The sequence below is a fragment of the Eleutherodactylus coqui genome, chromosome 3 (assembly GCF_035609145.1).
Source record: "Eleutherodactylus coqui strain aEleCoq1 chromosome 3, aEleCoq1.hap1, whole genome shotgun sequence".
NCBI classification, from domain to species: Eukaryota; Metazoa; Chordata; class Amphibia; order Anura; family Eleutherodactylidae; genus Eleutherodactylus; species Eleutherodactylus coqui.
In genome coordinates this window covers 163,463,189-163,488,560 of record NC_089839.1, presented here as the reverse complement: position 1 = coordinate 163,488,560, position 25,372 = coordinate 163,463,189, and the positions used below count along the sequence as shown (strand labels likewise).

Below are 25,372 nucleotides of genomic sequence, written 5' to 3'. Positions count from 1 at the left end.
AGAACCTATAGTCGCCCATCCGGGTCCCCGTAAATCAAGCACCACACCTCCATCCACTCCACCAGGTCTTTTTACAAGCTGCAGAGTCAGTCTGTGAATAAAATGTGACCAACTACTGCATCCAATCACAGAGCTCAGTGTTCAAGCACTGAGATTTGCGATTGGCTACAGCAACAGGCTGGATGCAGCCTCTAAATAAGAGTTCCAGCAGACCGAATAGTAAGGCACTGGATTTGCGTTTATGGGAGAGTATAGACTCTTTAGTTATTTTTTTTATTAACAGTGGCAGCATAAAAAAAAACTTAGTATTTTATCTTGAAAACCCCTTTTAAAGTATAACTAAAAAAATCTTTAAAGAAAAACATCTGAGAGGTCATAGTCTATTCTGACCTGGCATCAATTGATGTTTATTTTCCCATCACCCACAGACAGCGACGTTTCGGCTTAAGTAAGCCTTCCTCATGCATGAGGAAGGCTTACTTAAGCCGAAACGTCGCTGTCTGTGGGTGATGGGAAAATAAACATCAATTGATTCCATTGCATCCTGAAGTGCTGCCCAGACCTTCTTTATTTACATGGACCTTTGGCTTTGGGGATTTTCTGGTTTGGATCTCCTGACTGGCGAGTGCACGCAGGTCTGACCCTTATTGGGATAAATACTGTGCTGCTGATTCAACCTCTCTGACAGTCTATTCTGACCTGTCCGGCTGTATTCAACCCCGCTCAGAGTGCTGTAGGAGCTCCATAGAAACTCTATGGAGTCTGTACATTGCTCACTAAGGATAGTTGAACTAGAACATTACTCAGCTGAGCACTTGGTCGACTAGCGCTTGCGTATCGGGGTCCCTTCCCGACTCACCTGAAAGATCAGGCTTTTGAACTTCAATGCTTGATCCTTTTGTTCCCCCTGGAGAAGTGTCAGCTCCAGAGGTGTTTGGAAGTGGTGGACGTCATTGATAACATGTGAATGCTCGGCCGAACGAGCATTCAAGCGTATAGGGGAATTGACAGAAATAGCTGTTGGCTCAACAGCTACTAAAGATGTATGGACACCATACAGCAGAAGCATCACAGGAGATTTAGATCACTCTAGCAGTAACAAGGAGCAATTAAAATAATGAATAATTAGGGAATTGCCCAAATAACCATTGTTTAATATTTATGGCACCTCCAAAATAGGTTTAGTTTTTCCCCTTAAATGATGGTGTCTTTGCTTCCTCAGTAGGACTAGAATAAAAAAGGTCATCTAAACTAGTGTTTAACTCCAGTCCTCAGGAACCCCCAACAGGTCATGTTTTCAGGATGTCCTCAGTGCTGCACAGGTTAGGTCATTATGGTCAGTGCCTCAGACATTACCACAGGTATTCTTACTATAGGATATCCTGAAAACATCACCTGCTAAGGTCCCTGAGGACTGGAGTTGGTAAACACTCATCTAAATAACAATGTAATACATATCACTTCTTTAGGGCTTATTCAGATGACCGTATATCGGCCGGGTATTCACGCCGGCCTATATACGGCGTCCCTCTCTGCAGGGGAGGAGGGGGGGGGGGGGGGGGACGACTTAGCTCCGCCCCCTCTCATTGCAAATAGTGCCGAGGGGCGGAGAGGGGGCGGGAGCTCAGTGCCCTGATCACGGCTCTTCCAGCCTCCTCCCACCCTGCAGAGATGGACGCCGTATATCGGCTGGGCGTGAATACCCGGCCGATATACGGTCGTCTGAATAAGCCCTTATGCAGCAAGTGTCCAACCATGTAGCCCCTTTTACCTCTATTTTGCCCTGTGCTTGCTTATACACAGCCTGCGGACACTCCTGCAAGATGTCAATGTACAACTTCTGAAAATGTTCCATGTTTGGTCCAACAATATTCATCACTTTGGCTTTATCTTCACCAATTATCATCCTGAAGTCACCTACAAAGAAAGCATACAAAGGGAAGGGTTTAATATGTATGATATGAATGAATAAATGAAAGAAAATATTCTACGTCCTACAAGACCATTCTGGGTAGCAGAGGACCGCATGAGAATAAACAAACTAGATGAAGAGCAGCAAACCTTCAGTGTAATACAGCAATAACAATAACAAAAAGACAACCATTTTTAATTTAAGGAGATTAAGCTTTATTTTTCATCCTTAATTAAATCTTATTCATTATGTTCTACTGAATCCCATTGTCTGCTTGTCATTGACTTGTGCATTAGCGAAGAAAAACATTCAAGGCGATTAAAAAAAAGAAACAAAAACGAATCCCTGCCACGTAAACAGCTTGCAAGGAGCAAATAAATATCTTCCTCCAACGTAAAAAACAATACTTTTCTTCCAGCTTTGATCTCTGTATATTCCAGCAGTTCTGGTTAAACACTAACATATTTTAGAAAATATTCCAGAAGTTTCCGAAAAATTGCCACTTTTGTGTCTTTTTACACCCTGCTTGGTACTTTTCTAGAAGCAGGTGGGGTGTAGCAAAAATGGGTATGGCTTTCCACATATAAATTGGAAGTCTATGGCAGGTAACAGCCGGTGTAGAGTTCGGTCTGGCAGATTGACTGCCTAGATATGAGCCAAGTATATTAACCCCTTCATGACTGGATAACATATACATCATGTGATGACGAAGTCTATGGAGCGGGATTATGAGCAGAATCCACCACCGATCTCTCCCCATACAAGCCCTGAACCTCTAAGATGTAAATGTATATCCTGTAGCGTTAAGTGGTTAAAGGGAATTTTTCATCCATATGGTATATGGGTCTCCGCTGCGAAATTCCGTGGCGGAGTCCGTCACGGCGCCCCCCAGGAGACCCCATACTAACGTGCGGATCCGGCGTCCTCGCTCCCGCATGACGCTGCCCCGCCCACCTCCGCCGCGTCATGTGACACGTCCACCGCGTCACAGGACGCGGCGGCAGTGGGCGGGGAAGCGTTTTCATGCTATCTTCCGCTGTGCTACAGAGGAAGATAACGTGAACGGACGGCTTCCATTGACTGCAATGGAAGCCGTCCGCGCGTACACCCGCGGCAAATAGAGCATGCTGCGGGTGAGGATATAGAACCTAATAGCTGCGGGCAACGCGGCGGATATCCGTTCGTGGGAAGGAGGCCTTAGGGTGTCACTTACTTGCTTTCCTGTAGCGTTTTGCATGTCAATGATCTGCATGGCTTTGGAGTTCTCAATATTTATGAACTGCTGTCTTCCTCCGCCCATTAACAGCTTTTTCCCTATACACAGTATAGGGAGAAAGCTGTCAATCGGTGTATGGAAGGAGCCTGCCACTCAGGAATACAATTCATACAGCGTTTTGCTTGGCTCTTTCCTGATAAAATAGTGATTTTTATGAAAACTGTGGCAGGAAAACAAGTAAGAGACACACTGCTGGATGCAGGGTCTCAGACAGGGAATCATAAAGTTGCTGCCAGATTCCCTTTAACTTCTGCATATGAAAGGACTCCATTCTGTGCCCATAGCAGACCATATAACTAGTCTTACCGGAGTATGAGAGGCCAGCAATCTGCAGGTAGAGTTCTTCTTCTGAAAAGCTTTCAGGTAACATGAGGAACGACGCAATGACCGCACTCTTCAGGTTGGTGATCAGTGCCGTTCGGAGCCGCCCGTTCTCTTTCTGCACCAGTATTTTCACCTGTAAGAAGTACATTTGCACAGGATGAAGAGCGGTCTCTGAAAGCTCAAAGTATCCGAATAGATGACAGTTCTCAGAAATGGCGCAGGGGAGGAAATTCTCAACCTGACATGTACAGCAGAAATGCTTAGGTGACTTCTGATTAAATATGACACTTTACACCAAAGAGAAGTTGACATAGATTTACTAATCAAATCCCTTTCTGGTGCTGCCAAGTGATCCGATCATCCCCGAGGCAGACTGTTGATAGAATAATGGGGCTACTAAGAAAAGATGAAGACATTACGGCAAATTCTAAATGCATTAAAATTGCACAACCCAAAACGTAAAAAGTAACATCTGATGCCATCTAGTGGAGAACATGCAAACTGTTTGATGTACATGAAGACAAATCTGAGGTCAAAAACTAGAAGCTATAGAGGGTTATGTTGGGGTGAACTCACACATTAGGGCTCAGTTCAGGGTTTCCGTCTCTCTGCTCTGTTTTTTTGAGGAAGGGAATGCAAATCAAGTGGAAAAAAAAGGGATTTATTTTTTTTTGTCCCCATTAATTTCAATGGGAATTCCAAAAATGGGACAAAAAAATAAAGTCATCTGCAGCAATATATTCTTGCTCAAAAAAACAGCAATGGAAATTTGACAGAATTGTAACAAATAAAAAAATTCTCCATTTGCTTTCCAATTTTTTAAACTCCGTTGAAATCAATGGAAAAAAAAGAAACGGATTCTTTTTTTCCATTTTATTTCCGTTTCTCTTCTTAAAAAGTGGAGAGAAACCCTGAACGGAGCTCCAACGCAGGTGTGAATTTACCCCCAGTTATGTAATAAAGATATAAAGGTGTCTCATGTAGCGAACCACAGTACTGCTTGCAGTTCCGATAGCCACCAGTAACTACTGCAATCAGAGTTAGCTTTGATCATGGCAGTTAAAGGGGTTGTCTCGCGCCGAAACGTTTTTTTTTTTTTTTTCCAATAGGCCCCCCGTTTGGCGCGAGACAAACCCAATGCATGTGTTAAAAAAAAAAAAAAAAAAAAAAGTTTAGTACTTACCCGAATCCCCGCGCTATGGCGACTTCTTCCTTACCTTAGCAAGATGGCCGCCGGGATCTTCACCCACGATGCACCGCGGGTCTTCTCCCATGGTGCACCGTGGGCTCTGTGCGGTCCATTGCCGATTCCAGCCTCCTGATTGGCTGGAATCGGCACACGTGACGGGGTGGAGCTACGAGGACCAGCTCTCCGGCACGAGCGGCCACATTCACAAGGGAGAAGACCGGACTGCGCAAGCGCGTCTAATCGGGCGATTAGACGCTGAAATTAGACGGCACCATGGAGACGAGGACGCTAGCAACGGAACAGGTAAGTGAATAACTTCTGTATGGCTCATAATTAATGCACAATGTACATTACAAAGTGCATTAATATGGCCATACAGAAGTGTATAGACCCACGTGCTTTCGCGGGACAACCCCTTTAACTCTTTAAACGCATCTAAGCAGGTAGCAAGAGGAGCATCTTCTAATGTGGCCCAATGGCACGCCCATGATGCGATCGGGGGGATGCTGTTGGGCTCGTATGGCAGCCTGGAGCCTACTGAAATCTGCCAAGGCTGCTATGCATAGATACTTGCAAAGCCCTGCCCATGGCATGTCTTCATAGAAAACGTTCAAAATAACTGCATGCTGCAGTACTGCTATAGATAATACAAGCAATCAAAGGATCGCAAGTTTAAATAAAAGTGAAAAAAACTTTTTTTTTAACAGCAAAAAATAAATAAATACTCAAAGTTCAAACCACCTATCCCTTTTCCCATAAAAAAAAAAAACAAAAACAAAAAAACAACAAAAAAAAAAACACGTTTGGCATCGCTGTGTTCATAGAAGGCGGGGATGAAAAAACAGTAATTAAAATGTAAATAATCTCTGGTCTTGAAAGAGTTAAGGTGACCAAACACAGACAGAAGCAGTTTTGTGGTTGAACAAGCAATAATTAAAGGGGTTGTCCCGCGAAAGCAAGTGGGGTTATACACTTCTGTATGGCCATATTAATGCACTTTGTAATATACATTGTGCATTAAATATGCGCCATACAGAAGTTATTCACTTACCTGTTCCGTTGCTAGCGTCCTCGTCTCCATGGAGCCGTCTAATTTCAGCGTCTAATCGCCCGATTAGACGCGCTTGCGCAGTCCGGTCTTCTCCCTTCTGAATGGGGCCGCTCGTGCCGGAGAGCTGCTCCTCGTAGCTCCGCCCCGTCACGTGTGCCGATTCCAGCCAATCAGGAGGCTGGAATCGGCAATGGAACACACAGAGCCCACGGTGCACCATGGGAGAAGACCTGCGGTCCACCGTGGGTGAAGATCCCGGCGGCCATCTTCGCAAGGTAAGTAAGAAGTCACTGGAGTGCGGGGATTCGGGTAAGTACTATCCGGTTTTTTTTTTTTAAACCCCTGCATCGGGTTTGTCTCGCGCCGAACGGGGGGGCTATTGAAAAAAAAAAAAAACCCGTTTCGGCGCGGGACAACCCCTTTAAACATTCTCACTCTGACATGGTCATACACATTCTAATCCACATTTGCCGTTACAGTTGTTCAAACTGTCATGTTCAGTGACACCGAGTGTTGGACAAACGCTTTATGGAAAAGTTCTTTCAAAGTAAGGTTGTTCATGATTGTTGTTATGATTTTTCATAAGATCGAAAAGTTCCTTTTGACTGAATATCTGACGAAAATGTTAAACATGGCCAACTTCCTTCTAGATGATGATGGTGTGTCATCATTGGTCGGTTAAAACAGTGCCAAACTTGTCTACATGGACAAATATGGAACAGTTCTGGTAAGGAAGAAGCCATGTTTTCTAATCCTGGACAACCCATTTACGTTTCATGTGGATTGAAATTTTCATTTTCATCCATTTTAGTCCAAGGGTCTGTTCTTGACCCGTTTTTCTCTCCACTGCTAGATTCCAAAAATGGCACCCAGATGGAAACCCAGATGAAACTATAGGCTTCCATTGCTGAATCATGCTCAAACAACAATAATGTTTCCAACTCAGCAGGGTTCTGTTGATTTCCAGTATTTGTGCCAGAAAGAACAAGGTTTTAATCAATGGAAGACTATAATTCAGCCCAGGCTTCTATTTGCACGCCATTTTTGATGATCCTTCAGATGAAAACCTGTGATGGGACCCAGTAGGGAAGAGAAAAACAAGATGTTAACAAACCCGTACAGGTACCTGTAAATGCCCGATCGATCATTACCATTTACTGTGCAGTATTTACTTTGATTATGATGGACATTTTACTGCAAAATGAGATACGTTTATCATTTTAAAATATTTTGTTCTCTCCTTGTGGTATTGCAGTGTATTATGCTGCTTCATAAAAAATGTGGGTTTTTTATAGTTAAGTGATATCTTGTCTCTTTATGTTACTCTATCTGATGTCACAAATAGTATATTGTTGCCATCTGTCTCTTCTAAAGGCATATTTGAACTCCATCTCTGGTGGCCAACAGCTGTTTCTGACAGCTGATGTTAACTGTCATGATCAGTTAGCTCTAATTGCAGCAGTTAATCGTTTAGATGCTGAGGTCAAAGCTCATCACGCGTCTAAACTGTCAGCGGGTGGGGTTATCAATGGGCTATCATGTCGGCCTAGTGTTTGGAGTTCTTTAAAGGCCCTCAGGGCTGCCACGCATAGGTGCCCATTAAGCCTTGCCTGTGGCCAAATGATCGCAAGTTCAAGTCCTCTATGGGGACTAAATAAAAGTGCATAAAAAGATTTACTTCGATTGGTTTTGATGCCAATGGTGAGCGCTAAGGACTTACAGGTTTGTGCAGGCGGCCAGCGATATATAACGTTCTCCAATGCAGTAAGTCTTCATAGAGGGAGTCGATGCTCACAACCCCGTACTTTATCACCTGGAGAAGAGACATCTCGTTAGAGGGGTTACAACTACAGGGGGATGCTCTCACTACGAACCCGAACCTTCCTCAATCACTTTGGGACTTTTGTCTGATGCCCAATGAAGATTGGTCTGTATTTCCCTTGTATGTTCCTAGAGTATATGCAGATAGTGGCCCCCAGCACCCAAGTCCGCATACTGGGGAAGTCATCTGCTAGTGTGAGGTCGGTCCTGGCATTAACCTCCCGCCGCATCACGTCTTTGAGGGCAACAAATCCACTGGAAGCAACTCTGGGACTACGAACACAAGATATGGAGGCAGTTCCACTTTTTTAGCAGCTCTTTGAAACATGGAATAAGGAATGCCAGTTTTTTCCGAATGTCTTCTGAAATTGTAACTGCACTTATAATTCTTTTTTTTTTTCCAAAAATTTACAGAATAGGTGATTATAAGCATGTTTGTTTTATCAGCCTATTCTGTACATTTGTCATAGAAGAGCCCTTTTCAGCTGGTAGAAGTCGTTGCTAGAGAAATCTGTCTCCAGCTAACTGCATAGCTGAAGAGGGCGCTCTGTCTGAGCTGTGCCTGCACTGTTATCTCTAGTGCTGGCTCCGTAGTTACCCATATTAATGTCTGCTAACAAGGTCTGCTTTATATTTCATAAATACTCCCCCCTAAAGCTGTTCTAGGCCTCTCCTGCACCCCACTAATCTGTCCCCAGTATTATCCCTACTGCCTCCTCACATCAGCCCCCAGTTACTGTGTAAGGAGAAGACATTCTCTGCTGACAGCTTCTCCTCTTCACAGTACACCCATTCCCCGCCAGACCCCATGCACAGTTAGTGTATTACTGCATCTGGTTGTGACACACAAAAAAGAAGGGAAATATAAAGCAGTCTGTATTAACAAATTTTACTGCACTAGAGATAACAATGCAGGCACAGCACAAACGGGAGCTACGTGTTCTACTATGCTGTTAGCGGAAGGCCGATTTCTCTAGCAATTACTTCCAGCTGCATAGCTGAAAAGGGGTTTCTTGTGAAAAATGCACAGAATTGGCCGATTTAAAATATAGTGAAAATGTTAATAATCGCCTATTGTGTAGATCTTAGAGCAGGCTCACACGAGCGTTATGTAACAGCGTTTTACATGCATGTAATACATGAAAGTACATTAATCCATTCACACGTGTGATAGAGCCCTATTGTTCTCTATGGGCGTGTAATAATCACTTTACATAAGCGACTAAATTGTGTATGTGCAGCGTTTATACACAACATCGCTAAGCGACAGAGCGGGAAATAAAAAAACAAGGAAAACTGCCTGTGATGGCGTGCGTGAGGTATGCTGTCGTGCGCAGTCCAAAATCGCTGCTATGCGTGGCGAAAGGCCAGCTCACAGAGGTAAAGCACTGTGTTATACAAGAAGCGCGTTACCATCGGAAAAAAAATTAAAGTGCAGTTACATTCACATTTCAAACGTTCCCATAGAAGTCAATTAGGGTGTGCAAATGTACTCGCAATATGCACGGAGATGCGTGGAACACTGCGTAATTGCGGTGGGAAAAAAACAAACATCTGAAACCAATTAGACATTTTAATTGGCGAGTTTGTCTGCTGCAATGAACATGCACCATGGTGAGAAAAAAAAATACACCAATACACACACAAAAATATGTCGTTCAGTGAGCAACTACACTGCTCTGAGATGCGCGCAATTGCGCTTTCGTTAGTAAGCAACTGGCCTAAGTCCAACGCCTGTTTGGAGGTCGAATCTCGTTGTCACAGGTACAGTCCGGTGAGAAATGTGATGGGTCAGAGGAGAGCAATGAAACGGTCTAAAACAAAAATCTGTCTTTGTTGCTCAGAGCAACCAATCACAGCTCAGCTTTCATTCCCCATAGTGCGCTTGAAAAGTGAAAGCTGTGCTGTGATTGGTATCCATGAGCAACTGAGACCGTTTTTTTTTTTGGCTCCATAATCTTCGTCCCTGTCAGTTTTCATATGGAAGCAGACACTAATTACACTGTTATTAAGGAATGTTTGGGGTTTCCAAGTGAGAGAATCGCCTGTATAATCTTATAGGAGAGCTCTGCATGGTTTATGGTAGTAGTGGCCACCGCTAGTGATAACCGGCAGGCTGAACCTGCAAGTCCAGGTATAGCCCAGCAGTTAGCGGTGTCCGTGAATTATATGTTGGGTACACAATTGGGCCAAGCAAATTGCTAATGTGTAAGTAGTAGAGATGAGCGAGCACGCTCGGACGAGAAGGCAGTTACTCGAGTGAGCCTCACTCATCTCGAGTAACTGCCTTCTCGTCTAAGCGTGCTCTGAGGGGCGGCGGGGGGAGAGCGGAGGGGAGCGGGGGAGAGAGAGAGATCTATCTCCTCCGCCGCCCCCCCGAGCACGCTCAGACGAGAAGGCAGTTACTAGAGATGAGCGAGGCTCACTCGAGTAACTGACCTTACCGAGTGTGCTTGCTCATCTCTAGTAAGTACTGTGTTTCCGCGAAAATAGGTCCTACCCCGATAGTAGGACTCCCCCCCCCCCCCCCCCCCAAAAAAAAATCAATACTCACCTGCTCCTCGGCGTCCCGATAGGCTCTCCAGCGGTGAGTCGTCCTCCTCTATCTCACAGATGCCTTCTGCTGGCGACGGGGCTTTGAATCCCCCACCTCCAGCAGAAGCGAGCGCTGTGATTGGCTAATCGAGCACTGGTAGCCAATCACTAAATGGCTGTGATTGGCTCATCGAGCGCCGGCTGTGATTGGCTGCCCGCACTCGATTAGCCAATCACAGCACTCGCTTCTGCTTGAGGCGGGGGATTCAAAGCCCCGTCGCCAGCAGAAGGCATCTGTGAAACAGAGGAGGACGCCGCGGGACACCACCGGGAGGCATCGGGACACTGTGGACCATGTACAAGCAACCCCTCCTGCAAATAAGACATTGTGCCTTTTTGGGGCAAAAAAATATGTAAGACAGTGTCTTATTTTCTGGGAAACAAGGTAGGGGTAGCCTCGATCTATATGTCCAAAGTAATATAACATTAGTGGTACCAAACCCGTTTAATGACGCTGGCCCAATGAGAAACACAGCAGTCTTGTAAACTATTACGGATAGCAAGAAAGTGGAGCAGAACTGGCTGATGGACCTGCGGTATTCCTGTCCGGGTTCTCCTAAGTAACAGCAGCTCTTCTATACAAGGTAATATATAGGGCAGCGCCGGCTCCCTAACACACACAGCTCATAAGCCAGCTCCACTCTACATTATTACTTTTATTAATGGGATTTTTCACATTTTTTTTGAAAAGGAAGGGGAAGCTGCTGCTCCGACCTGTGTAGTGGCTGGCGCTTCTAACTGCAGATGCAGCTCTCACTGAAATTAGTGGGACCCCAGCCTGCAATTACAAGCACCACTGTACAGGGCCCAGAGCAGCGGCTTCCACTCCGACCTCGGTGTAGCTGTCATTAACAGCCGACGCTGCCTGGAAAACCCCTTTAAGTCCATAAGATACTTCGGGAACAAAGTTGGTAACATTACATAGGGTGGGCACAGAGAAGAACCCCCGGCTCCACACCCTTATAAAAGCCATCCAAAACAAAATCTGTGCTTGTTGCCCCTAGCAACCAATCACAGCACAGCTTTCATTTTATCTCAGCAGTGTAAGAAACGGACGTGGACTGCGATTGGTTGCTAGGGGCAACAAGGACAGATTTCCTTTTAGACCACTTTCATAAGACTGTGATGGTGGGCTACTATTCTGTGGCCACCCTGTAGAAAAAAAAAACGCCCTGACATACCTTCCCGTCACACGGAACGAGGGTGTTATAGTAGACGCCAGCGCCATACTTATTCTGTATGTTACTTATTCTCTTTGGTCCCAGATATTTCAGCACAGAGTAGTGACTGCGATTCTGCATCATGTTCATAGTATGCCACGTGACCGGGTCGTCCACCGCGAACACGAAGTCCAGCATGTTCTAGGGGAAAGAAATAGCGATACAGCGGTCATGTCAGAACTAGCTTTCCGAAGGGGCTGTGAAGACCATCTATTGTTCCCTGTTATCAGCCACCCCTGTGAGCAGCTCTATCTCACATCCCGAGCTCCTGTATGAATTATACCAGTAACGCTCGCACTTTGACATGCAGCTGATTTTAGACTCAGGCCGCTCCCACACTGGCGATTATTTTTGCTGCGTGCGACGGACGCAGCGCTAAACCTTCATGTATTACAAGGGGGATTCTCACATTAGTGTTTTACGTGCACAATATCACGCCACATGTTTTATTTTGGGCATTTTCACGCAAATTTCACACATAAGTCGCCCATCGAAATGAATGCGGTGCGTAAAAAACACAATCGCACTTGTTTTACTATTTTTTTTTTCCCAAACATAAGTTGCTATGTCACCAGGAGGGAAAAAGAAGTTGTGACATCATCAGTTTGCTCGTCTGCGTTTTGTAGGCCTTATTCACGTGGCACATTTTACATCACTATTATGTAAGCCAAATCCAGGAGCGGTCCAAAATACGGAAAAAATAAAAATCTCTCTACTTTCTTCCCCCTCCGGATGTAAAACACGCCCGTGTGAAGGCGCCCTTACTGCGCAAAACATGTAGGAAAAACACAGGCGAACGCGCATAAAAAGCAGCCCGTTCCCATCTCTAATACAGCGAATGCGAGCGATTCCTCGTCAGAGCGAGCCAACGCTGTATCTGCTCAGCGGGATGAACGAGCTCCTGCAAGCAATAAGTTGGCTCATCAAAACGGCCCATTTATGCCACCGTTTTTGAGCGCAGCGAAAAGCACTGACAGATGGCGATTTCAGTGGCGTCACATAGATGTGAAGACGGTTTCCCCTGGGAGGACCTACAGATCTGCGCGTGGACAGAGTCGCTCCACCGCAATAGGTCACTTTACAGGACTGCGCAAAAGTTTGAGGCAGGTGTGGAAAACAGCAGCAGAGTAGCGCAGCTGCACACAGGACGACTGCTGCGTACAGACGTGGGACGACTGCTGCGTACATACGTGGAACGACAGTCGCTCTGCGGATGGAAGCCAAGCGCGTCGGACCAGACTGCGTTAAACGCACCATGCTGGGGGATCGCTGCCGGCTGGAGGGGCTTGCAGATGACTATTACGGTATAGCGGCCACTGATATGACCAACCAGCAGCCATGCAGTAATTACTGGCTCCGCCCATGACTACTGTATACTGTACAAGGACTCCATCTCACCTGGGCGGGGCTCTGTGCAGCCCCCGCCTGCCTGAAGACTGCAGATCCATAGGCGAAGGCCAGGCTGATATCCTGGGGGAAGTAGTTCAGAATCCGACGGAACTGGTAGCCCGTGGCCTGCAGAACCGGCAGAGCCATGACCGCTAGCCGCCAGCCTCACACCCCATACATGGGGAACGGCAGAGCAGCGCTGACCGAAGCACAACACTGCAGACTGCAGCACACATGGACCAGCGCTTCCGGGGCCGTGGAACGCACACGTTGATTGGTCACGTCTTACACCGCTTGCTATTGGTTCATGTGGACTCTTGTTTTCGATTAGTTAGGTCTGAGTCTGTGCTCAGTAATCCAGCAGATGAGAGAGTGATCCAGTAGAGGGGGCAGAACACCGCACGTCCCACGTACTCCATCCACTTATCCCACTATATAGTGCTGTGTGTATATACTCCATCCCACTATATAGTGGTGTGTATATACTGCATCCATCCCTCTATATAGTGCTGTGTGTATATACTCCATCCATCCATCCCACTATATAGTGGTGTGTATATACTGCATCCATCCCTCTATATAGTGCTGTGTGTATATACTCCATCCATCCATCCCACTATATAGTGCTGTGTTCATATACTCCATTAATCCTTCTATATAGTGCTGTGTGTATATACTCCATCCATCCCACTATAAAGTGCTGTCTGTATATTTAATATTTCATGGACTTATAGAATAGTAAAACAATATATTTAGAGGTTGTGCAACATTCTTGGTGCTCTCTTCTTGCTGTCAGTGAATAGGAATAAGTGTATTTACACAGGTGGCTTTTTTTCATTGGACGTAGATGTCTGAGGGCTTGTTTTTTGTGGGACGAGTTTTATTTTTTGATTGCACTATTTAATGAATCCTATAATGTACTGAAAAACTGTTAAAAATTTCAAAGTAGAATGTAATGGAAAAAAATCCCAAATGGGCCAATTTTGGTGGGTCTTGTTTTTACAGCATTCCTGTTGAGGCAAAAATGAAATTCTAAGTTTCTTGCGTGGGGCTGTACAATTAGGACCATACCAAACCTATGCAGATTTTTTTGTTGTACTACTTTAAAAAAAAAAAACCAAAAAATCCTTTTCTAAAAAAAGCTATTATTTTCTGCTACCACCATTACTTTTTTTTATTTTTTCATCAATGCAGCTGTGTGAAGGCTTGTTTTTTTGTGAGATGACCTGTGATTTTTATCGCCACTTTTTGGAGTACATATGAATTTTTGATTGCTTATTACAATTTTACTTGGAGATGGGGTGACCTAAGGCCTCATGCCCAGGGCCATGGCAGACTCCGCCAGCAGAATATCACAGCAGAGTCTGACACGGTGCCCTTCAAAGACCCCATATTCACCTTTCGGAACCGCTGCGAGACCTGTCTGACGCGCCCGCGTGCATGCGCAGTACAGCGGAAGTATCGCGTGACAGATGGCTTGGAAGCAATGGAAGCCGGCCACGCGTTTATTTTTTCCGCAGCAGTTAGACTATGCCGCAGTTTCTTTCACTCTGCGGAATTCCGCAGTGATATTCCGCAGCATGAACATTGAGCTGTTAGGTTCAATAGAATCTAATAGCTGCAGGATAACGCTACAGATTTCCTCGACGTTAAACACGGCAGAAATCCATCCATAGGCATTAGCCCTAAAAATGGAATAGCTCTGGCATAGTTTGCTTTTTTTATACATAGTCCACTGTGAAGGCTAAATAATGCATTATTTTAATAGATCAGACTTTTTCGAAAACAGCGATACAAAATGGTAATAAAAAAAAAATGTTTAATTAAAAGTCTGGAAAAGGGGGTATTTTTAAAAAAAAAAACTAAGATGTATTCCAGAAATATTGATTACCTATCCTCAGGATCCTCCGGCCTGCTTTGGTTACACTTCCAGCTCGGACTGCAATGACGAGTCCAGAATGTAAGAGAAGACATCACTTTGTCAGGGAAATTTCTGCGTGCAGCACCAATCAGGCCCACCCCAATGCCCCGCTGCCGACGGTAAAGAAGAGGCACCACACAGAGGTCTGGTATAGTTCCTCTCACGGGGACATAACTGCGCACTTTATTACGGTTTACATGGGGTCTTATACCCTTTGGTCACATCACTAGGAATGGGTAATGGTCTCATTGGCTCAAATTCACCGCATTACCATATATGTGATGTCCGCAATTCCGCCTGAGACAGTGATAGTTATATACGTAGTTAAACAGTCGTTATCTAGATACGGCGCTTCTGGGAAAACAGCCAAGCACGTGGCCTTCGTATCCGGTTCTGTATCATCTCTGAATTTCTGGACACATCTCTCTCAGCCTTGCAAAGCTTTTGGCATATCTGATATGATTTTTAAGGCTACATATTAAGTTTTTCTCATTTTAGCATTGAATAGAACTTGCATACAGGTATAAAAGCATAAAAAACATATGGCAAAATATACATATACCCACACAACTCCCTTTGATTTTAGTGGGAGTGAAACCATTATGGCGAGCCGGACCAGACTTAGAAGTGAGAGCAGCGGAAAAAAAGCTGTGTTGTCACGGTGGCGCTGCAGCTCCTCTTCAAGGAAAAGGTGCGGTTCTGGTCTGGTGCTACACAGGGGTAACGGGCAGCTAGCATGTTTGTGACGCTAGTCCGTATACAAGCCAAGGCCTGTGTCAGACAAAATAATAATAGAAAAGAGAAAAATAAAATAAAACAAATATTTCTTTCCCCTGAAGCATAGAGCGGTACCTCAGTGCGGATGGTGAATGGCGGGAAGGGACTCCAGGAGGCAAAATTAACGGTGACAGACTTTAGCTTTCTCAGTGCAATTGGAAAGTTACATTACTTTCCTAATACAATTCAAAGCTACTTCAAGATGCAATTTCTTCAGGCAATTCTCAGTACAATTAGAAAATTTGCAGGCATGGAATTCAGACTTGCTTTGTGGACACAAACGGGCTCTTTAACTGTAATCAAGCACGGGATTCTTTTCTATTCTCTTTGCTTTGCCCTCCTTCTTTTTTCTATTTAGTGCTTCTTTTATTCTTCCAAGTTTCTAGATTCTCTCTGAGTGTATTACAGTTACTTTATGTCCTGGCTGAAGTTTATTTATTAGTTTCCTTTCTTGTGCTTTTCTAGTACGCATTACAGCACTTTGGATACTCACACTTCTTGTCCTCCTTTCCACCACACTGGTTAGTTTCCTTAGGCTGCTTGCACATGGCCAGATTTGAAATGCGGAATCTGCAATTGTCAGCAACGCCGACAATCGGCAGCATTCCACATGCATTAGCAAGAATAGAATATTCGCATGTCAACTCACACGATTGCAGCATGTTATTTTTTTAAAGGATAGCTTCCATTGAAGTCAATGGAAGCCGTCCAACCTGCAGCTCTTCTGCAATTGACATTGCAGAAAAGTTGCGGATTCCGCATCATCGCCTAGCGATGGCACGGGAAAAGCAGGGATTTAAGAAAAATAATAAAATCTGTACTGCATATGTCCGACGGCGAGCCGTTCAGATTATTCGCGTATAGATTAAATACAAGTACGCACATACGCCAGCTGGGCACAGGGCCGGATTCCGCTTCAGGCTCCCACGTGCAGAATCCAGCCCGTTCGTGTTACCTTGAGGCCGGTCAGGGACCACGGGTGGCAGTGGCGCGGTTCGCCACAGCGTTCTGGGATGGTGTTGTGCCTATGTTCGTGTCGGCGAGCGGCGGCGCCGTGCTCTGGTGTGCAGGCGCGGCGTGTGACGCGCGCATGCCTGCTATGTGAGGTGCGCGTGCTCTACCTCTGTGAGTTATAGTGGCTGGCTGGGAGCTCCAGTCAGCTGGCTTTATTGGTCTCTGCCCCTTGGGCGGAGACTCCTGAACATAATCTGGCAGCTGCTGATAGCAGTTGCCAGTTATTGGTTCCGTTCCCTGTGTGACTGATTTCGGTCCTGCTCCAGTGGAAGTTACCTTGCCTCGATCCAGCTCTGCCTGTGTTCTGTGTTTCTCTTGTCGTGTTGGTTTATTCCATCGGCCTAGCTTGTCGGTACTAGTAAGTTTTCATCTGCATAGGTACGGCATTTCCTTCCTGTCCTGCCAATAGGCAGCGTAGGGTCAGTGTTGGCGGCCTGGACCTGTCCACTTTTGGGGCTACCTCCAGGAAGAGACATTGACATGGGTGAGGGTCAGGGAGTTCCCCGCCATGCGTATCTGTGCACCCTACTAGTACTGTAACATAATAACTGGCCAGGAAAATATTTTCCTGCGGTTTTTTGAGGTGGGATTCACGGTGTGAATAGAGTCCTACAATGCCGGTCAGATTCGTGACCTGGCCGGGATGGTTTATGACCTGTCGGGGCGTCTCAGCCATCATGAGCAGCGGTTGGTTGTGCCCGCTGATCCAGTACCTGAACCTAAATGTCCATTACCCGAGGTGTTTTTAGGGGACCGGAAAAAATTCTTTGTCTTCCGGGAGGCTTGTAAGTTGTTTTTTCGCTTGCGGCCTTGTTCCTCTGGGTCCGAGCCCCAACGGGTGGGGATTGTTATGTCTCTGCTCAGAGAAGGGCCTCAGTCATGGGCCTATTCTTTACCGACTGATTCGGCTTGTCTACTGTCGGTAGACTCTTTTTTCATTGAGCTGGGGAATATTTTTGATGAACCCGATCATGCAGGTTATGCAGTCAGTAAGTTGTTGGCCCTACGCCAGTGGTACCAGTCGGCAGAAGAATATTGTTCTACTTTCAGGCAGCATTCAGGTGAATCTGCATGGAACGACTGTGTGCTCAAAGATTTGTTTTTGGTAGGCCTATCTGATGCAGTAAAAGATCTATTGCAGTCCCATCCGTCACCCTCTTCTTTGAATCAGGCTATGGAATTGGCAGTCAGAGCTGATCATAGACTCAGGTCTAGAAGGGAAGCTAAGCTAGAGTACTGTCAAGAACGTGGTGCTAAGTCTCTGGCGACTTCAACAGCCTGTACCCCATTGTCAAACCCCGGAGCTCATGGTATGGAAGTGGACCGGTTGAGTCCTGAAGAACGGAGGTGGTTCCAGGTTTAAAACCAACTCTGTTTCTACTGCGGCAAGGCTGGTCATCGCATCGCATCCTGCCAGGAAAGGCAGATACGGAAGCAGCAGGAAAACCTCAACTCCTAGGTGACTGTCGGGAGGATCATCTAGGAGGTCAGGTGCTCCCTAAATTACTGGTGCCTTGTAGTGTGTCTTACAAGGCTTTTCACAGGGTGGGACAGGCATTTATTGATTCTGGGTAAACCGTGAACCTTATCCATTTGCAGTTCGTAAGACCACTGTTATCAAGTTTTACCACGTTAGGTTTGCCAAACCACTTTACCAGTATCGATGAAACCCCTCTGTCCTCAGGGGTAGTGCGTAGAGGACCCCAGAACTTCGGTTCATGGTGGGCGCATTACATTCGGAGGTTATTATATTTCTGGTCATGGAGAAGATGTTCGTGGATATCCTTCTGGGATTGCCGTAGCTAAGGACGCACCATCCTCAGTTCGATTGGACTACTCTGGAGCTAGTTCGGTGGGGAGGGTGCTGTCAGGATCATCTAGTGCCTGTTACATTGTGCTTCCCCGATACTATTAGTATTCCGGACTATTTATGGGATTTTCAAGATGTGTTCTCTAAGAAGCTTTCTTAGGTATTACCCCCACACCGCGAATGGGATTTTAGGATTGATCTGGTCCTGGATAGTCCCATACCGAAGGGGGCCATATTTAATCTCTTGGGTCGGGAGCATGAGGCTCTTAAATCCTATATTTGAGAGGCTTTAGCCAAGGAACATATCAGACCATCAAAGTTACCAGCTGGAGCAGGCCTATTTTTTTGTTGAAAAGAAAGATAGGTCTTTTCGGCCTTGTGTCGTCTATCGGGCTTTAAAGAAGATCACCATAAAAAATCAGTGCTTGCTCCCCCTGATCTGTTGAATCAGGTGGTGGGAGCATGCTGGTTCACTAAGCTTGACCATCGGGGCGCATATAATCTTATACGTATTAAGTCTGGTGACGAGTGGAAGACCGTGTTCAACACCCCGTTGGGGCACTTCGAGTGTCTGGTTATGCCTGCCCTTTGTGTTATGCAACGCCCCTGCAGTTTTTCAGGGGTTTATGAACGTGGTCTTCCACGATTATCTAGGGGTTTTTATGGTTGTCTATTTGGACGACATTTTGGTGTACTCGTCGGATTGGGACACGCAAGTCAGACATCTCCATTTAGTGTTAGAGTGGATACGGGAGTACCAATTGTATATTAAATTGGAGAAGTGCTCATTTGGGGTCAAACGCGTGTCATTCCTTGGGTATATTGTTACTAATGTGTGTATGGAGTCAGACAAGATCGCGGCAATCGCACAATGGGCTAAACCAGATAATTTGAAGGCTCTTCAGCGCTTTCTTAAGCTTGCCAACTTTTACAGAAAACTTATCAGAAATTTTTCAGTTATTGCACAACCGCTGACTGATCTCACGAAAAAAGGAGCAGACGTGACCTTGTGGTCTCCGGAAGCTTCAGAGGCGTTTGGGCAACTTACAAGGGCTTTTTCCACCGCGCCGGTGCTTGCTCAGCCTGACCCTCAAAAGCCCTTTTTCGTGGAGGTAGACGCTTCGGAGGTTGGGATGGGGGCAGTCCTCTCCCAGGAATTGGGGGGCCATTCAGAGTATAGTCCGTGTGCCTTCTTTTCCCCTAATCTCAGTAGCGCTGAGCGAAACTATGATGTTGGGAGCAGGGAACTGTTGGCAATAATATGGGCATTTGAGGAATGGCATTATCTTCTGGAGGGGGCTCGACACCAGGTGACAGTCTTCACCGATCACAAAAACTTAGTGTATCTTGAGAATGCTAAGCGTCTTCATTAGAGAGATTTTTATTAGAGAGATTATAAGATTGCACGGAATACTGGTCAATCCAGTTTCGGATTGGGGGGTGCAATTTGTGGCCCAATTTTGGAGGGCCTTCGGTAAAAACTTGGCAACATCTCTGTCTTTCTCATCAGCGTTTCATCCGCAGACGAATGGGAAAACGGAGCGTAAAAATCAAGACCTAGTACAGTACTTGCGTCTTTTTGTGGGCGAGGGGGTCAGTCGGTGGGTATAGTTTTTACCTTTGGCCGAATTTGCCATAAATAATCGTATCAGTTCGGCAACGGGAGTGTCACCTTTCTTCTGTGTGTTCGGTCGGCATTTTCGGTTCCTGACTTCCATTCCAGTACCTACAGCTTGCTCCGCTATTGATGTTGTTACTAGTGAGTTGCAGGAGGTCTGGAATGGTGTGCACAAGAACTTGGAGGAAGCAAGTGGTCGTAGGCAACTACATAGTTGTAAAAGGTCCACTGTGTCAGAGCCATTTGAGGTCAGTCAGAAGGTCTATCTGTCCACGAAGAATTTAAAATTGAAGCTCCCCTCGGTAAAGCTTGCGCCGCGTTTTATCGGTTTCTTTGCCATAACGCGAGTCATTAATCCTCTAGCTTATGAGTTGGATTTACCGAGTTCTTGGAGGGTGCATAGGGTGTTTCATAAATCCCTTTTGAAGTTATTTATCGCTGTCACCAGGCTCCTCACCCACATTGCAACTCTGCTAGCCCTGCAACAGCATAATAATAATAATAATCTTTATTTGTATAGCGCCAACTTATTCCGCAGCGCTTTCAGGCATGGATAAATGCAAAACAATACAACAATTGCAACAATTACAATGTGAGATACATTGGGTTAGACACAAATGGGTTGAGGGTGGTACAGGAGGTGCAGGGGTTGGGGAACACAGGCAATAGGATATTTTATGTACAGATCATTTATCAGAAGGCAAAACAGGGTGGAGCACCATAGGGAGGGGCGAGGGACTAGGTCAGGAGATTTGGTATGCTTCCCTGAAGAGGTGCGTTTTTAAGGCACGTCTGAAATTTTGTGCATCAGGAATTGTCCGGATGCCTTGGGGTAGAGCATTCCAGAGGATGGGTGCTGCTCTAGTGAAGTCCTGTAGACGAGCATGTGAGGTTCGTATTACAGGGGTGTTTAGTCTGAGGGTGTTAGCCGATCGGAGTGAGCGCGCTGGGTGGTATACTGACAGTAGGGAGGCGATGTATGGTGGCGCAGCGCCATGCAGAGCTTTGTGAGTGAGGTAGAGGAGTTTAAATTTAGTTCTGGAGTGGATGGGCAGCCAATGCAGCGACTGGCATAATGCAGAGGCGTCTGAATAACGACTGGATAGAAAAATGAGTCTAGCTGCTGCATTTAACAGCATAAATGTCTTCACTGAAGCTCTAGTCTGAGCAGTGCCAGCCTGACTCCTCCCACAAAGGACACTGTGGGGACTTGGGGGAGGGGTCAGACTTGTGCCAGAGCGTCAGTGAAGACGTTCGTGATTTTCAGTGTAGGGGGCCAAACTACTTTGGGGGGCTAGCCTCTTAGACTTTGTGGGGGTACATGGGCAACGCAACATTTTGTGGTGGGACAAAAGGTGTCCCTAACACTTTTCTGGCGGGCACAAGGAACGCCTTATAACTGTAGAGACACAGAAAGGTGTTATTACTTTATTGGAGGGCACAAATGTAAATTACTGTGTGGGGCACTACATGGGGTAAAAAGGATCATAACCTTGTGGGGCACAATGGGAGACATTGAGAGGAGGTGATTGAGGTAAGATGGGGAGAGTCTGATAAGACGAGTCATACATGGAAGATATTGTCATGGCGGTCTGGGCGCAGAAAGAGAAAAAAAACAAGCACAAAAACGACTCTGCCAATCACAGCAGACACCACTTTTTATCACTGAAAGTATCTAGATTGTAATCACTATCACTATGTAGTGCTGATATCTGTTATGAGGACTGTGTTATATAGAGGCATACAAGAGCTAATCCCTCTGTATTTAAGCCCACCATATTATAAAAGCTGTCTAACAGATGTGCTGTCTCCAATATATATATTTTATTTTAGATTATTTCTGGGGAAGGGGGGTGGGGTTGTGGTATTGCATATATTCTACAGATTTTTCTCACAGCGATAAAGCATCACCTGTGTGAAAGAGGCCTTAAACAAGCCTAAGATAATGTAACTGCCAGCTTTAGCATTTTCATATGTTCACGTGTAAACTTGAGATAATGTAACTGACATATGATGATTGGATGACAGCCAGCCAGTGTTTGCTCATGATCAACTTGTGCTACAGTGTTTTTTTCTATGTAAACTTTTTACCTAATAAAGAGCTTCAGAAGAAAAAGCGAATCTTGAAACACCACTCGTCTGTTTCACACTGTTTTCTTCTCTGGTGCACCATCAAATTTGGTTTCCCTGATTTATAAGGCTATGAAATGATGCCTTTTGAGTATCACCTAAATTAAGTAATTACTCTGACATCGCCTAGTAAGATGGGTGGACATGGTCAATAAGTGCTGTTCTCATTTTAGTTTGGTTTTGTAGGAGTAAGGGCTTAATTACACGACCGTAGGCATTTTTACGTGTACCCGCCGATGCTGTAAAAATGCATGAACTGGCACACAAATCTGACGTCTGTGGGCAAGGAAAGGGGTGGGAGCTAGCAACTAGCTGCTGCCCCCTCCCATTGCAAACAGCCAGCAAAGGGCGGAGAAAAGGAGGGAAGGGGGTGGGAGTTTAGCAGACATGCTGCTAAACTCTCTACCACCTCCCTTCCCCGGCAGTTGTCATAGGCTCCCATAGGAGCCTATGACAGTAGCCTTATTCCATCTGGGAAAGATAGTTCCTGAACTATCTTTCCTGGCTAGTGTAAAAGCGGCTGGCCAGAATGCGCACTGTATGCACCATTTTGGCCGACCGGGCGCTTTTGGAATCCAATGCATCACATGGTAGCGTATATCATCCGGCCATGAAAACGGCGGCCGATGTATATGCTCGTGTGAATAAAGCCTTAAATGAGAATTTCTATATTTTCTTGTGTGTGTTTTATACAACTTCAACTTTATACACATACATATATAAATAAATATATATATATATACTATATATATTAGAGATGAGCGAACGTACTCGGTAAGGGCGATTTCGCAATCGAGCACCACGATTTTCGAGTACTTCACTACTCGGGTGAAAAGTACTCGGGGGCACTGTGGGTGAGTGGGGGGTTGCAGAGGGGAGTGGGGGGGGGGGAGCGCTCCCACCTGTTCCGCACTGCTACCCCCCACTCCCCTCTGCAACCCCCCGCCCCACAGCGCACCCGAGTACTTTAACTACCGATAATTGAGTTTGTATAAAACTACAAAAATCCAATTAATCTCATCATGGACAGTCACCTTCTCAAAATCACATTACACATGAGTTCTGCCCAGAAACAGAGTCATCATGCATCATCCAATCCCAAGTTTAGTAGTTACTTCCACCTCAGTTGCAATGTCTGTCTGTGAATGCTATAAATACTGGTGCTTGCTGATAATAAAGTAGAACGATTTCTGATCACATTCAGTGATGTGTGTGATTTGTAAGCTTCCTTGACCTCGAACATTAACTTTTGAATTTGGCTGCTTGAAAACATACCAATTAGCAAATATTCCATTAACAATTTTAATAGGTTTGGGTATTATGAACAAAGTGTCTTGTTATGCTAAAATTTAGTTATTTACGCCAATTTATTTTTGTAGGCCATAATACATACCACGGCTTTTAAATATTCAGTTTCAATGGCTGGCATCTTTACTTTAGATGTTAATTTGCTTGCTGTTTTTGTATGGCGATTGTGATTCATGTAATCCTATGGCGGTGATATTGCAATAGAGCCGTGTACTGAATTTTTTACTTCGGAAAAAGTACACAGCGCTCTCGTATGCGCACAATTTAAAATATCTCTATTATTGAGACATACAGGTATGACTTGTACGAACATAAGAAACTATTAATGAGGCTGGTTAGAACTAGAGATAAGCGAGTATACTCGCTAAGGCACATTACTCGAGCGAGTAGTGCCTTAGCCGAGTATCTCCCCGCTCGTCTCTAAAGATTCGGGGGCCGGTGTGGGTGACAGGTGGGTTGCAGGGGGGAGAGAGGGTGAGAGAGCTCTTCCCTCCGTTCCTCCCGGCTCTCCCCCGCCCCCGCCAGCTCCTGAATCTTTAAAGACGAGCCGGGAGATACTCGGCTAAGGCACTACTCGCTCGAGTAATGTGCCTTAGCGAGTATACTTGCTCATCTCTAGTTAGAACTGAACATTTTGGCCCCTTCCTCAATGGCATAGCTTACAGCTCAGATGATATCACAGAGATGAGCGAGTACCAAAATGCTCGGGTGCTCGTTATTCGAGTCGAGCTTTTCGTAATATTTGAGAGCTCTATTCGAGTAACGAACCCCATTGAGGGGACTCGAGCATTTTTGTATTGGACCCGCCGTGTGCCGAGCTTTTTTTTTTTCTCTTTCTCCCTTTCTCACAGCAGGAAGTGGTAATGCGGTAAAGGGTCAAAACAGGGAGGGCTCGAACTCGGCTTGGTACTCACTCGAGCAACGAGCACCATCGAGTATGCTAATACTTGAACGAGCATCAAGCTCGGACGAGCATGTTCGCTCAACTCTAATCACTTAAATTAAGGAAGTCTATTTTTATGGACTGCCCCAAAATTTATGGACATTTGATGTACATGTTGATTTAAATCATCAGTGTAATTAAAGTGATTCTAAAAGAAAAATCATATTCCTGATTAGGTGCTGTAAAATAACACATTCTTAGGCTGGGCTCAGATGGGTGTAAATGGCGGTGTGCGGTGTACCACCCGCAAGATGGGCACACACAACATGCAGCAAGTACGCAATGACATTGCGTCCTTGCTGCGTGTCGCCCATCGCCATATACTATCTTGGCATATAAGCGCCGAGATAAAGCATACTGTGTTTTTTTCTGGCATGTGTTTTTCGTGCAATTTGTATGAGCAGCAACATGGCCACCTATGGGGGATTGGAACAGTATATTACACGTGCAAGACCTGCGTATGGAATACACTATACGAACACAGTCATGTTAGCCCGGCTTTATAGGAGGTAGTATATTTGTTTATATAAGATTTATGAAATACAGTGAATTATGTGGCATGTCATACCCCTAAATTTCCAGCAGATGGTGCTGTCATCACTGAATGAATATAATGTGTGTTTAGCGGTGCAGTCATCTATCATTTTTCAGCTCAGTCTATTTTTTGCGTAGGTGGAAATTTAATTTGACAAACCTGTTTGAGAATGTTTCCCGAAAGTGTAGCAGTCATTATTGTGTGTTTGGCAGCTTTATCAGCCATTTGTTCAGTTTGCCCAATAGGAGCATATGGAAGTCATATATTGGGATGGGATGTCTTTGTTTCCCCCTCTATTAGGCAGGTGGCTATTGACTTTTGTACATTACATAAAAGGCATTGATCATAGGTGCCTTGTGGCATTTACTTTTTCCTGCAGGATTACTTGGAATTCGGGTTGGCTGGTTGTTGGACAATTGTTTAATTATAAGTGCATGTATGTTAAAATAACAAAAGCAGCAGTACTTACCCATCCTCTTGTAACGCCAAAATGATCTTACTGTATGTATGGCCGGAGGCCTAGTCCTTGTCACGGTGAC

At 45.3% G+C, this 25,372-nt stretch overlaps 1 protein-coding gene across 2 annotated transcripts in view; it reads right to left on the bottom strand.

Moving 5' to 3' along the window:
• Positions 1–13,028, bottom strand: part of TAMM41 (TAM41 mitochondrial translocator assembly and maintenance homolog) — a 42,578-nt gene extending 29,550 nt beyond the window's left edge. Inside the window, exons 1-5 of one of the 2 annotated variants that reach the window (XM_066596489.1) lie at positions 12,787–13,028; positions 11,350–11,529; positions 7,473–7,565; positions 3,495–3,645; positions 1,772–1,917 (exon numbers count right to left, since the gene is read on the bottom strand). In XM_066596489.1, coding sequence (XP_066452586.1) covers positions 1,772–1,917; positions 3,495–3,645; positions 7,473–7,565; positions 11,350–11,529; positions 12,787–12,924 — 708 coding nt within the window. In that variant the 5' untranslated portion in view covers positions 12,925–13,028. Of the gene's footprint in view, positions 1–1,771; positions 1,918–3,494; positions 3,646–7,472; positions 7,566–11,349; positions 11,530–12,578; positions 12,601–12,786 lie in introns of those variants that run through there. The other variant, XM_066596490.1, reaches the window with a different exon arrangement.
• Between the last annotated feature and the right edge of the window lie 12,344 nt (positions 13,029–25,372).